Source organism: Choloepus didactylus, chromosome 14 (genome assembly GCF_015220235.1).
Source record: "Choloepus didactylus isolate mChoDid1 chromosome 14, mChoDid1.pri, whole genome shotgun sequence".
In the NCBI taxonomy this organism is placed as follows: Eukaryota; Metazoa; Chordata; class Mammalia; order Pilosa; family Megalonychidae; genus Choloepus; species Choloepus didactylus.
The window spans coordinates 22139691-22154490 of record NC_051320.1 but is presented as its reverse complement, the minus strand read 5'-3'; the positions used below and the strand labels follow the sequence as shown (position 1 = coordinate 22154490).

Genomic DNA, 14800 nt, shown 5'->3' with positions numbered 1-14800 from the left:
AATAATCAGGTGGATAAGATGATTTCTTTGGTGGACAATAGGCCTCTTTCCCTGGCCATTCTGCCCTTGCCCAGTGGGCTCATGAGCAAAGTGGCCATGATGGCAGGATGGATGTTGAGAGTGGGCTCAGCAGCAGGATTTCCTATCTGGCTATAGCTACTATTGAATGCCCAAGTCAGCAGAGACCAAGACTAAGTCTTAATTCCATAGGAGTATCAGTCAGCTACCAAGGAGATTATATTGATCTACTTCCATTATGAAAGGGGCAGCCCATTATTCTGAAATAGCTGGCCTGATAGAATTGTGGAATAGTCTTTTTCATTATTGTGATAAAATACATATAAAAGTTACCTTTTTAACCATTTTAAAATGTAAATTCAGTGGCATTAAGTACATTCACAAGGTTGTACAACCATAACCACTATTTACTTCCAGAACTTTTTCATTATACCAAAAGGAAATTGCATACTCATTAAGTAGTCACTCCCCACTCTTCCTGGCTCCTGGCATCCAGTAATCTCCTTTCTGTCTCCATGGATTTGCCTATTCTTCATATTTCATATAAATAGAATCATAAAATATGAGGCCATTTGAGTTTGTTTTTTTTCTCTGCTTATGGTTTTAAGCTTCATCCATGTTGTGGTATTAGAATGGCTTTTTGAAAACTCAATAATGACACCATCTGGGTGGCAAGACCTTATGTGGTTAGGATTTGATATATGCTCTAAATCGGTGACCAATATATAGCCTTAGTCCATGAATCAACGGGTGTTGTTGGGAGTGGATCCTCTTACTTTTACCTCTAGTGAACCACATGCAAAATTTTTTGGTTCCCATCTCTGCAACTTTGGATTCTCCTGGGTGCAGAGGTCTTAGTTCCCCAAAAAGGAATGCTTTCACGAGGGGACACAGCAAGAATTCAAATTAAAGTGTAAATTGAGACTGCCACATGGCCATTTTGGGCTTCTGGTGCCATTTAAACAACCTGCAAAGAAGGCTATTACTGTACTGGCTGGGGTAATTGATCCTGAGTATCCAGCAGAATTTGAGTTGCCAGAATACAATGAAAAGCGAGCAATATGCCTGGCATTTAGGAGATTTTTGAGGGTGTCTGAGTACTTACTATTTCCATGCTCTGTGATATGAGTTAATGGAAAACTGCAGCAACCCAATAGAAGTAGAACCTGTGATGGTCCAGACCCTTCAGGAATGAAGGCTTAGGTCAGCCCACAAGGCAAGGAATCACTACCAGCTAAGGAGCTTACTGAAGGCCAAGGGAATACACAATGGGTAGTTGAAAAGAAAGAAGGTAGTTATTAATACTAGCTATGATCTTCTTATCAGCTGCAGAGACAAGGACTGCAATATTTATGAGCTTTTTTTCCTCATTTTGATTTGAATATATTTGCATATATAAATACAATTATTTTCTTTGTTCCCGCCTCTCTCATTCCCCAAAGATATGTTAATAGAAATTTTGTATCTCAGTGTTTAAGTTAGGATATATCAAAGGGAAACTGTGACCAACTAAGAAGAGGAAAGAACATGTTCACTCAATAGGACTCTCTTCTCTTCTGGGGAGGGAATGAGTTGTTTTTGCTTGTATGAAAGACAATTGCATCCTTATAGGTGAAGCATGATTTTCTATCACCTTTATTTGAAAGTTAAATATGGTTATGATGTGTGTACGGATAGCAACTTGACAAGGTTTGGACAGGGGTGGTTTTGTGTCAACCTCCCTAACCTGGAACTACATTTTCCAGAATTCCCTTCCCTTTATGGTTGGGTTCCAGTTAGCCACAATAGAAATTTGCAAAATATTTGAAAGATAGAAATGAAGCAGCAGTCATTAAGCTTAGATGGTCAATGTAAGGTCTCAGGTACCGTTGTAACTTTTGCACATTTTCACCGATCCGCTGATTCACCTCATTAACGAGGGGCAGGTAGCAGCTTCTCCAGCTTCTCCTGGGTTAGGCACATGTGTAGTTTTTTGGCAAGGGGCACAAGCTCCTTCTGCACATCAGTGTGAGACAGATGTGGAATCAGGTTTCTCCTCATAAATTCCTATTTGTCCAAGCTTTCTTCTGCTTTGCATGCAACCTTTCTTCCCATCTGCCTGCCCTGCTGACATCCAGAGACTTAACGTCCACTACTAGACACAGAGGCAACAGCTTTCCATAGACCTTTTTACCAGTTCCCCCTCATGGTCCCTGGTTAGTGACTTTTCTATGATCCTATAATCATCCCTTCCTGCCCTTCCCCAGCTTCTCTCAACTGGATAAAGTTTTATCCCTATAGTAAGTCCAGTTTTCTCTATCATTTTTAGTGATCTGCTTCTGTGATACAGGGCTATTTCTCCTTACCTTTTTTTTTTAACTCCCATATTTTTTCTGACTAATCTTATTTGTTTCTTATATGACCTTGGAATCAGTTTGTCTAGTTAAAAAATGTTTAACTATTTACTGAGGTTATGTTAAATTTGTAGATTAATTTAGGGTGCACTGATGTGTTTAGTCGATTTGAGTCTCCCTCTCCAAGGAAGGACATAAATATCCAAGTCTACTTCTATATATCTCCAATATTAAATTTTCCTTTATATGAATCTTGCACTTTCTTATTAGCTTTATTCCTAGGTACTTATTTTTTTTGTTGCTGTAGGTTGTGGGATTTCTCCATTATTTAAATTTAAAGTTTGCTCTCCAACACAGTAAAGAATATTGAAAACAGTTGAAGTTCTGGTCTTGAAAGACTGGATGGCTCTGAAATCACACAAACCAGGATTCAGTGGAGCAAATGACTTATATTTTGGAACTTGATTCCTCATCTGTAAAATGGGATAAAATTACCTGGCTTATATCACTGTTGTCTAGGATTAAGTTAACCACTGAACACAGAGTGCATATTATGGTTCTTGGTTCCTAGTAGGTTAGGTTGCTCAAAGTTAGTTCCCTTCTCTCCTCAAGGGAGATGCATTGCTTAGTTACCAACTTAGGCACCCCAAATCTTATTAAATGATTTGACTGACCTGAATCTCTTAGATGTTACTAAATGTGTTCTAATTCTTTTATCTGGCATAGGCTGTCTGGTATCATACGAATATCACCTTCTGATATTGGTAAGATGTACACAGAATTCAAACATTTATTGAGGATAGTTCTGCCTCTTATATATGTGAGGTCTTGGACAAATTAAACTTTTCCATGAGCCTAGCTTCAATTTAGATACTAATAATTACCTCATGGGCTTTTGTGAGAAGTAAATGTGATAATATAGGAGAATGTGCTCAGCCTAATCACAGTAGCTGATCAGTAAATCTATTAGATGTTGTTAAAGTCTTCAGGATTTCAAAGACCAGTTGGGCCAGTTCCTGCACTAAAGGGGAGCTTACCTCTAGTGAAGACAAATTCTCAAGACCACGGTGGAGGTTATATTTCTTTTAATAGAAAGCAGACAAATAGAAAATCATGTGAATTTGGTAACTAAACTCATCATCAGTGGAGGCTCTGAAGTTCTTTCAAAGGTCTTGCCAGTGGCTAGTCATCGCAAATAGGTGGAAGGACGGATGCCTTGAAAGGAGAGCCAAATTAAGAGCAGACGAGAGCTTGTTTGGACTCACGTCGAGAGGCTGGAATGCATTAGAAACGAGTTGCATTTGAAAAGCTTTGACAGTTTGGAGAGAAATGAACAACTTGAAAAATGAACAACATGCAAATTACATGTCCAACTTATAAAATGGGTCATAAGCGCATTTTTCCTGTCTTCCTAAAAAAAAAACAAAAGTCAACCCACAATAGCATTTTGGTAGGGCATGCAGACTCCTTTCATTTGTCGTCTCAGTATCATCCTTTCTTTCTCGGTTTCTCCAGTGCATACTCTCACTTCTTTCTCAGTCTCGATTTTTACCCCCATCCCCAGATCCCTTCTTCAATCCCGAATTCTTGGGATCCTTCAAGAAGATCCCAAAGGAATTCCTGAATCCCTGGGATAGCCCTGGGGCCCCACCTGCCAGAGGAGCGCAGAGCCCGGCCCCGCCAGGGAACAGGCGATGACGTAGCAGGGAGGACCCGGCCCGCTGACGTCACTGCCGCAGCAGTCCCGAGCGGAACTCAAAAATGGGAATTCAAAGATGGAAAAGCGGCGGTAACCCTGCGGCAGAGCTACTGCTACCCGTGTGCAGCATGCTTTGGGTTTCTGGGGTCGGACAGCTGGAATCACGCCTCTCACGCGGACTGGATCCACCCTACATCTTCTGGGTGCTGGAATGCCAGAGATCAGCGATGAGGGGAAAGCTCCCAAACGGTGCGGGCTTCCTGCGCACGCGCCCTCGGGGAAGCTAGGGGAGGGGCTTAGGGGGCTGCGGGATGAGGTTGGTGGAGGAGGAGGGAGGTGTGTAGCAGGAGGGGACTGCTAGGGTGCCGCCTAAGAGCCACGGCGCTGAGCACCACGGCGCTGGCCTGGCTCCCCCGGCGCGCTGCGGCAGCTTCGCGGGGCACGGGGTCTGCGGCGCGGCGTCGTGACGTCACGGTGGCGGCGGCCGTGGTTGGCGCAAGGTCCGCGGCTGCAAAGTGTGAATTACGCCGGGCTCGCGCTGGCGGCGGAGTGAAGTCAAGCTTCGGGCAGGGGAGGGGCCAGACTCCCGCGGCGGCGGCGCGAGCTGCTGGCTGCTTCGGAGACCCGCGCGCGCTGGGTCTTGCCGCTGCTTCCAGGCGTCTCTTCTTGCACCGCATTGTTCCGTCCCTGCTCGGCCGTCCCCCCGACTCGTTCCTCCGGGCCGAGGAATCCCGGGCCGGCGGGATCACCCCCGACTTTGCTTGTGCTGCCCCCGCCTGCACCCCGTACCCCTCACCCCGGGCCGGGCGCGCGCGGGTCCCCGTAACTGTCGCGGCGGCTGCCGCAGCGTCTTCCCGCCGGCGGCCCGGGTGGAGGGTGGGGAGGGAGAGGCGTGAGCGCGGCTTCCCGGCCCCGGGTCGGCGTCCGTCCGCCCGGCCCCCGCTTCGGCCCGGCGCCCCCGAGCCGCGGCCCCCTCCCAGCGCAGGGGACGGTGGCCGCGGCCGGGCGGGCGCGGCGCGGGGGCAGGGCGGGCGTATTCAATGGAAGTATGCTACCAGCTGCCGGTGCTGCCCCTGGACAGGCCGGTCCCCCAGCACGTCCTCAGCCGCCGAGGGGCCATCAGCTTCAGCTCCAGCTCCGCGCTCTTCGGCTGCCCTAATCCCCGGCAGCTCTCGCAGGTAATTGCCGTGGCCGGGGGCGCGCACTTGGAGGCTCAGCTCTTTTGTTTCCATCTGCTCACCCGCTACACCTCCGCGACAACCTCAGGCATCGCCGCTCACCCCAGACCCAGCATTGCCCATTGTTGGCGGGTTTCTAGGCTTCTCCCTGTAGTCGAGACCCCCTCTTTTCGTCTTCGCGACTGTCCGCCTCCAGTCTTCCGGCCTCTGCAGACCCTCACTCAGGTGGGCTCTGGGAGCCTTTCAGACCCTCCCCAGGCCGGTCACGCTCCGCTCCCGGTGGCTTAGGCTTCACGGATGACTTTGGCTTCTTCCCTTTCTCGTTATCTCCGTCTGGAAGTTGGGCCCCTCTTTCTTGTTTGTGGCCCCGGCCACACCTGTGCCACCCTCGCGCCTGGCCTTCCCCAGCCCCTGTGCACCCGGCGTTGCTGGGCTGGTCCTGCAGTTCCGCGGACAACCGGCCGAGGTGCCCCGTTGGTGCCTTCTCCTCGATCCCTTCCTTTCTGTGGGATGGGCCTTCAGTGGCATCAGAGAAAAAAGTACGGGAGTGCTTCCTTGAGGCTTCAGTTTCTGCAAAGTTGGTAGCCAGGAATCAGTTTTGTTTTTAATTTGATAAGATTTTAGGGGAAAAACTGATGAGCACTCACAGTCAGACTTTATTTTGATACTAGTTGCTCCTGAGAATTTCTACGTATTGCTATGAGGATGCTGTTGACCCAACTCGTTGTCTGGCTGATTTTCATTGCCAGATTTAAAATAAGGAGGCGAAAAGAATTTTGTTTATTTTTTTACATCTGAACTGAGTACCCTCACTTTCTGCTTGCAGAATGTTGCGTGTTTACGCTTTTTTATATAAATAGATTTAGTTTTCTTATTGTTTAGTATTTTTTATGAGAGCATGTTTTTTCTTTCCGGTTACATCGTAAGCTTCCAGAGCAGAAGGGCTGATTTTTTTTGTTTAAGGTAGTGTGGGCAGCACCTGGTAGAGGCTTTGCTTATTATAGGCGTCCAGTAAATATTTGTCATTTATTTCTTTGTCTAAATTGTTTGTAGAGAGAACAGGAGCCTCTATTTGGGTTTCTCTCTGAATCCTTTTTATTCAGTATCAGACTTCTTTCCCAGGACAGTGTGGTATGCTAATGAAGTCAGAGCAGACTGGGAAAAAATACTGTAATACTGGATGACAATTTAAATAATACGTTTTTATTTATTTTGATCTAGTATTTTTAGTTTCCAGTATTAATGTTTAAGAGATATTAAAGCTGCTGGTAGTAATCTGTTTCACATCTACATATTATTTTACTTTCTCAGTTGGGCACGTGCGTGACTAACACCCATTTTTAGTTCAGATGATAAAGGTAATCACTGATCATTTATAAAATTATAAAATACAAGTAAAGTTACTTTGCTCCCTGAGGAAGAAATGAATGAGCAGGGAGATTCCAAGGGAATTAAAACAAATAAGGTTGATGCCAGGGGTTTTACCAGACATTGTTAATTAGTCCACAGAGACCAATTTTAAGCCCCAATAGAAAAGCATTCTGTTTTTTTTCTAAATGGGTGATGGAATTTAAAAAGGATCATTGTGTCAGGTAAAGCAAATATAGTTATACTACAGCTAGCTAGCACTTAAGACTTTTTAAAACAATTTCATAGCCCCAAAGGGAAATAGATAGGAACTTGTGAAAATTTAGACAAAATTTTCTGAATTAATGCTTTTTTCTAATCAACATTGCTCAACATTAAGATGATAGTAAACTTAACCACAATGTGGAATGAGGTATATTGATCATTGACAAGAGATTTTGGGCATCATTTAATAAGGCATATGTTGATACTGGTGTCTTTAGGGCTAGAGGGCAGTTTGTAATGTAAAAAAAGGCGGTAGAGAATCTTGGAATCTTAATGAGAGCTCTGTAAAATAAATGTTTGGTTAAATCAAAAGTTTTCTTTACCTTTGAGTCTTCAGTTCCTCAGCCTAAAGGTACCGAAGTTATGTTGTTTTGTAGTCTCATTTAAAAGGCTTAAAAGTAGTTTTTTTTTTTCTAAGGCATTAAGTAGAAAAGTTATGTTTAGTAGACTTTTTCTGTTTTACAGTATGTTCAAAACTAGCAAACTTTTCAATTAATTTCACAGTGGTATTGGAACCTGTCTTATAGTAGCCACTTAACAAATATTTGTTGAATGAGTGAATAGGTAGTGAAAATACCCCTGACCAAGCATCATTTCTGAATATGAAAACAACTTAAGGACTTTAATCAAGGTATAGAGACAACTCATTTAGCCAAAACTTGGTTTGGAACTCATAACTGCAGACTGTAACAGATCCAGGAAATAAGCAGTAAAGACTGAGCAAACAAAACAGATTTGGAGATCCTCTCAAAGCCTGTGTGTTTTAGGTAAAATTCTGACAAACTTGTTTTCCAAGGAGCAGCACATACGATGGGGGATGGGAGGCACTCAGAGTCAGGTTCACATTGATAGCAGCAAGTGCTGACAGCTGAGGCACCGAAAGCCAGGGATCAGAAAAAAAACTCTTTCAAGAAAGTGACTTTTAAAAAAGTACCCTGGGGACATTAGTTTAGGGGCTTCAGTGTTGTACAGCACAATATTGTTAGTCAAAATAATGTTTAATAGGGTTTGTTTTCAAAAGTTGAAAGCTTTGTACTTTTTTTTGTTGTTTTTTTGGGTAAGATTTCCATGACAGTTTGGGTTGGTGCATAAATGGACAAGCTTGAGTTATCTAGAAAATTCATTTATGTGGAATATTAGCTCTCCCAAGGACACCAGATAGATGAGGTGTTGACTTTTTTAAAAAAACTAGGCCATATGCTACTATTTGAAATGGCTAATATGATTTGAGTAATGAGGATAATAGTAGTCTATTTTCCCCATTTTTGGATATCTCTTAATTGATAGCTGTATGTAAAGATTTGTCTGGAAGATAAATCTTTCTTATTTGGAAAAGAATATTGTGAAAGCAGAAATTGTCAGTCTTTTTCATTGTACCCATGGTACTCTGCAGGTAGATTTCCAGAAAGGTGGGTGTCCACTTACTTGGTGTATTGATGGGCACGTCAAAGCACTACACCTGGGATTATTTCAGTCAGATTTTCTTTGGACTGTAAACAAATCTTACTTGGGTTAGACATTTGAGATTTAATTAAACAAAAAAAAAAACCTATCGGAAGTCCGTGATATGTGTTATTACTGAGCACAATGTTTGGGATTTAATGTGTAAACCATATGCTTTTAATACTGTAATATGCTAGATGTGACTAATAGTTCAGCATCTATGCTTTTATTTTTCACTATTCCACAAATATTTATTGATCACTTTGTGTGAGTGAGGCATCTTGTATTAGGTGCTGAGAAAGATGGATAATAGTATTAAATGTAAAGAATTTGTAGCTGAAAAAAAAAGTCACATGTAACCCTGCCAATCTGACCAAGTTTTCCTTTGTATGCATTGCTTTCCTTATATAAACACATTTTTCAACTTTAGCCAAGGTGTACCTACTCTCTTGTCATGAACAGTGTTTCATTTAGTATATGACAGATTATTGAAGTCCTTTATGTGCCAGAACCAAAAGTTGATTTCTCCTTCAAGAAGCTTACAGGCTTGTGAAAAAAATGGTATGATTATATAAGGTGTAATTGCTGCATTGGAGTTACCAAGTTGTAATGATAATGCAAGGTTGGAAAGCCTCATGTGGTAGTTGAGGCTAGTGTGAAATGGGGCTGGTGTGATTGAGGAACACAATTTTTAATTTAAGTTTAATTAAAAAGCTAAGTATGGCTGCCATATTGGACAGAGCAGACATAGATCATCTTAATGGTCATTTTTCGTGATCCTGTTGATTCATCAGTAGCGCATTCTCCAAATGTTGAATATTGGTGTTCCAGGTTTTTGCTGTAGTATGTAAAGCTTCATTTAATACCTTTGTGCATATTTAATAAAGTCCCTGGAATAGAATCACTAGGTTGGGTAAAAAGGCTTTCTCAAAAGCTTCTATCGTTTTATGAGACTAAGATAAATGATCATATCCCTTTCATTTCTGATCATACATTATTAGGTATTACTGTATAAACTCTTTGCTACTGGTACCCTGAGTTTGTTTTAACTTGCAGTAAACAACGGTGTACACTTCCTGAGGTGTGTTTTATACTGTTTGCATTCCCCCTTTTGTGAAATTTCATTTGCATATCCTGTACTCATTTATAAGGGCCCTTACATACCCAATATCAGTTTGTAAATTTGCTTTATTCCAAATTACTGTTACCATAGTAGTTGCCTTTTCACAAATCTGCACAGAAACTGATACAGGGGACACTATGGGCAGTCTGTGGGATACCTCAAGAGAAGTGGTTCTGTTCCGGAGACCCTCCTTCCTACCTGCTGCCAAAATGTCTGTTTTGGCAGGACCTTGATTTCATTTCTCTGTTTCAGAAATGCTTCATATTTGATTTAAATTTAATAACTACCATGTTTTGACTTTCACTTCTAAACTAATATATATTTTTATTTCACATATATGTTCAAACATAATGTTGTTGTAAATTTATAGTATATTTGGAGTGTAGTTCTGATTGAGTAGTAAGGTTTCAAATTGCTAGTTTATAACTGGCTGTTTTCAGGAACATGTTGAGTCTCTATGATTTGAGAGGTTTTAGTATTTACCCACCCCCAAATTTTGCTGCTATGCCTAGACTACTGTTAGTTATATGTACTGCCTACTCGGGAATTCTTTTTGAAATACAAATGTCCTATGAGAGGTAAAATGTTAAGCCCTTGATAGGAGTAAAGAATATCAGGAAGCTCACTTCTGATAAAAAGATGAAAGGTGCCATCTGTTTTCTTGGAGGCAATTTGATGAGCCCTGCTGATACTTATGAGTAAATTTTCACTTTTTTTTTTTTTTTTTTTAAACATAAAGACAGAGCAACTTTAGACAATTGGGTTCTCTTCTGGGGTTGGATATACAGACAAGTTTGGGGAGAGGAGAGCTAAAAAAAAAGGGGGGTGGGGGATGAGAGGGATATGATCGTTTATCTTAGTATTATTTCACTCAACATGATGTCAAGGTTCATCTGTGTTGTCACGTGCATCAGGACTTCATTCCTTTTTACGGTTGAATGATATTCCATTAATTTATTCATTCATCAGTTGATGGACACTTGGATTGCTTCCATCTTCTGGCAATTGTGCATATATCTGTTCGAATCCCTACTTTCAGATCTTGTGGGTATAAACCTAGAGGGGGATTGCTGGGTCATATGGTAATTCTATATACCTGTCTCCAAGGAACTGTCTTTCACAGTGGCTGCACCATTTTACATTCCTGTCAGCAATGAATGAGTGTTCCTATTTCTCCACATCCTGAACCAAACTTGTAATTTTCTTCAAAATTTAATTTTGAATCTTGTAATTTTAAAAAACAACTCAAAGCTTTTTTATTCTGGTTATGAATTGCTCAGAATTTATGTTTAGTTTGAATTGAGGGAAAATTTAGGGTTTATTCTCTTCCGTATTTAAATGGTCTGTTCCTGCCTAAAAGCAATATAGACTTTGTTGATTTTTATATTTTTGCCAAATAAGCCTTTCAAAAGGTTATTCACAAGAGATACTTTTTGCATATTTGCATTTAGGTAGGTGTAGATATGATCAGCATATGAGGAAAGGGAAAAAAAAAACTAGGTTTGTAGATGAACCTTCTGAAAGGTTCCAAGGCTTTATTTTGGTTGCTAGCAATTTCCCTTCCTGAGGGACCTGTGTTCCTGATTTTGTGGTTGACGTCAGAAGCGTCTCCTGCTTATAATTTTGAGTAGGAATTTTGGATTGCTGCTCCATGCCTCCACCTGCTGGTAGGGATGGTTCTTCGTTTTTGTTTTTTTGTTTTTTTTTTTTTTTGAAGATGAAGCCTAGAGGGAGTAGGAGAGGACAAAGGCAGGCAGGGCAGAATTTAGGGAAGAAAGTAAATTGTTAATCAGATAACTCAATTTTAAGCAAAGGCTACCCTTCTGCTAGGAATTTTGAGTAAATCAAGCTCTAGCTCGGGACCACGTAAAATACTTGACAAATGGTGCTCAATAAAGATGCGGTAGTCTTGCTTCAATAATAATTATAATTATTTCCATTTATTGAGTGCCTCCTATATGCCAGATACTGTAATAGGTGTTTTTAATCTTTACAAAAACTAGGAAATAAGGGGTATTGCTGCCACTTTTGCCAAGGAGTAAACTGAGCTTAGAGCATTAAATCACTTGCCTCAGGCAACATGCCAACTTTGTAAAAGGCCAGGGTTTGAGGCCAAGCCTGTCCTGTCCCAACATGCTCACTTTTAATTTGACCTGCCTCATCAGTGAAGGTGAGTGGACTGTCTTAGTTTTAGGTTTATGGATTATAGATTTTGTTGGGTCTTAGAACATGGGTAAGGAAAAAAAATGTGATTATTTGAGGTGAAAATCTTGACTCTGGTCTTTTCAAATCACAGCTTAGTATTTTGTTCTAGAAGCCACATTCTAGGAGGATATAACTAAGCTAAACCACCCTCTGAAGTTAGTGACCAAGGTGTTAAGGGGATTTGGAAACCACATTGTTTGCATAAGTGACTGAAGAAATTAGAGTTATTTAGTTTGGATAAAAGGAGTCTCAGGATTTAGGCCAGCATGGGTGGGGATGGGGACGGGAGAGGGGTTGGCAAGAGATGTAGATTGCTTCTGTCTTCTAGTATTTGAAGGACTACTCTGAAAATGAGAGGAAGGAGAAGAGAATTGATAATAGAGATATTGATTGGTTGTGTGTCTTGGAATGCTACACTCTTCCTATTTTGTGACAAGCAGTGTAAGTAGTTTGTTACTGGTAGGAGAAGATAGAAGCATACAGTTCTCACTTGTTCAAGGTAACAAAACTAGGTAGTGCAAATAAGTTGAATTCCAGGTCATTCTGACTCAGAAGCCTGTGCATTCTCTTATACTTCCTTTTACTTTGAGGGAAAAGAATGTTACCCCAGAGGTGGAATAAGGACCATTAGGTAGAAACAATACAGGAGGAATGAAGAGGGAGAGCTTGTGTTTAACCGCACTAGTAAATCAAAGAAATGCTTACTAAAAGGTGATCCTGTTTTTTGCCTGTCAAATTGGCAAATGTTTTTTTTAAATGGCTAGAAATTCACACTTAGGCAATGCTAGTAGGATTATAAATTGCTGTAAGTTTTCTGAAAAATAATTTGGTGTTAGAACCAAGAACTTAATACTTAGAAAATTAATACTTTTGCCCAATAATTTATTTGGGGGAGTCTGTCCTGAGGAAGTAAACAGAAATGTGGATAAAGATTAATGTTCCAGGATATTCATCTGTTCTTTATTATTGTGAAAAATTGGAAACAGCAAATAATTTACAAGTGGTTAAATACATTATAGTATTTCTTATTATGGAATACAGTGTTTCTTATTATTTCTATATTCTGTAACCACTAAATACTGTGAGAAATTTTGGAAGATATATAATAGCATGGGGAAATGCTTACGAAATAATTACATAAGAAAAGCCCAGAATATCTACAGATTATCTCAATTTTTAAAAAAAGTTAATTACAAAATGTATCCATAGCTACACACCATGCATGCTTGGTGATCCCAAAATGCTAACAGTAGCTATCTCAGGATGGTGGAATTACAAGAAATAAAATATTTTATTTGGCATTTTCTGTAATTTTACCAATGTTCTATTAACATTAACCTCCTTTTTAACCTAAATAGTTTAAGAAGAAAGTCAGCTGAGTCATTATTTGGGCCCAGATGTCTTACAAGCTGTCCAGATTAGAGTGGGCTGCCCTAAGGAGATAATAAATTCCTGACCAGGCGGGCTTGGGGCAACAGCTTGAAAGATACTTGGACAAGGGTTTTGTCAAGGGATTGACTCTTCTGGTTCCTTCTAACTTTCCAATTCTGTAATTCTTTGGATAACTCATTTAGATGCATGGCAACAATATTTGTACAGCTCTGCTAATTAGAATGTGGTTTTCACCTTCCATGGGAGATGTTGGGAAGTAAAATCTAGTTAAGGTTTTGAAGAAGAGCTATTTGATGGCAGCTGGTGAAGATATCTTGAAGGAATAGAGATAGAAATTTAGGAGTTAGGTCTTAGGAACTGTTTTAATTTGGGAGTTAAAAAATTTCTACTCTTTTAGTTTGGAAGAATAGGTAATTCATGAAGCTAGTAAAAAATAAAAATATGAAGAAGAGGCAGGTTTTTATGTTTTCCTTGTGTGGGGGTGTGCGGAGGGCAGGTATGGAAAATAAGTTGACTTTGAATACGTTCTGTTTGCATGCCCAGGAGGCATCCAGCTGGGATATCCAGTTGGCAGTATCTTACGAGGAAGCTTAGGACTGATGATATGTTCTGACTGTTGCTACAGGGCTTTTCAAACATTGTTGCTCATGTGTCTCCTCAAAGAACTTGTAAAACAAACAAAAAACTACCTTCTCATATATCTGAAATTTTTCATCTGAATTTCAGTATTTGTAAACAATGTAAATTCTGGTGTATTTTAAAAATCACACTTCGAACCGTACCCAGGGGAACGTTAATGATTTGATGCCCCCCATCATCCATTTTTTTTCTTAATTTTATTTTGAAATAAATTCGAACTTACAGGAACAGTTGCAAAAACAATTCAAAACCCATACATAGAACTCCAGCATATCCCGACCCCCCTCCCCCTATACCCCGATCCACCAACTTTAATATCCTGTCACACCACCATTTCTTTCTTTCCCTCCCTCCATCCCTCCCTATCTATCATCCACCATCTATTGCTCTGTCTTCTGAACATATGAGAGCAAGCTGCACACATCCTTGAACAAACAATATAATTCATATATACAATTCCCATGAACAAGAACATTCTTTTATGCAATCCCGTTAAGCACAGCTAAGAATTTCAAGTAATTCAACATTGATACAAAACTTATATTCTGTATGTCCTTTTTTTTTTCCTTATGTCCCAACTGTGTCCCTTTGAGCCTCCTCTCCTCTATCCTCAGATCCCATCCAGGATCATCCTTGGCATGTAATTGTCATTATCTATTTAGACTGTCTTTTTCTCTTTTTTTTTTTTTTCAATTGTGGAAAACATATATCCAACCCTCCCTAGCATTCCATTAGTGGGATTAATCACATTTAGAATGTTTAGAATGTTGCAATGCTATCACCTTCCCAGCATCCATTACTAGAAATTTCCCTTCACCCCAAACAGAAACCCTACACTCATTTAAGTCCCCGTTGCCCCTTCCCCCACTTCTCATAACCCCTACTCTACTGTTCGTCTCTATGGTCATATTCTCTGATAGTTTCTTTGTGTTTACCGTGGGGCTTAAATTTAACCTCTTAAATCTATAACAATCTTGTTTTTCTTTAATACCAACTTAACTTCAGTAGGACACATAAACCATGTTCCTATGTCCTCCATTCCCCCACCTTTATGTAGTTCTTATCAAAAATTACATATTTTACATTGAGTCCAAAACCACTGATTTGTCATTAGAGTTTATGTATTTTATATCCTGTA

The 14800-nt window shown here is 40.5% G+C and overlaps 1 protein-coding gene across 6 annotated transcripts in view; it reads left to right on the top strand.

Moving 5' to 3' along the window:
* Positions 1-4229: 4229 nt before the first annotated feature.
* PDE7A (phosphodiesterase 7A) overlaps positions 4230-14800 on the top strand; it is a 145488-nt gene continuing 134917 nt past the window's right edge. For 5 of the 6 annotated variants that reach the window (XM_037803602.1, XM_037803608.1, XM_037803603.1 and 2 more), the window contains exon 1: positions 4955-5228. In XM_037803602.1, the coding sequence (XP_037659530.1) occupies positions 5091-5228 (138 nt within the window). In that variant the 5' untranslated portion in view covers positions 4955-5090. Of the gene's footprint in view, positions 4300-4954; positions 5229-14800 lie in introns of those variants that run through there. The other variant, XM_037803606.1, reaches the window with a different exon arrangement.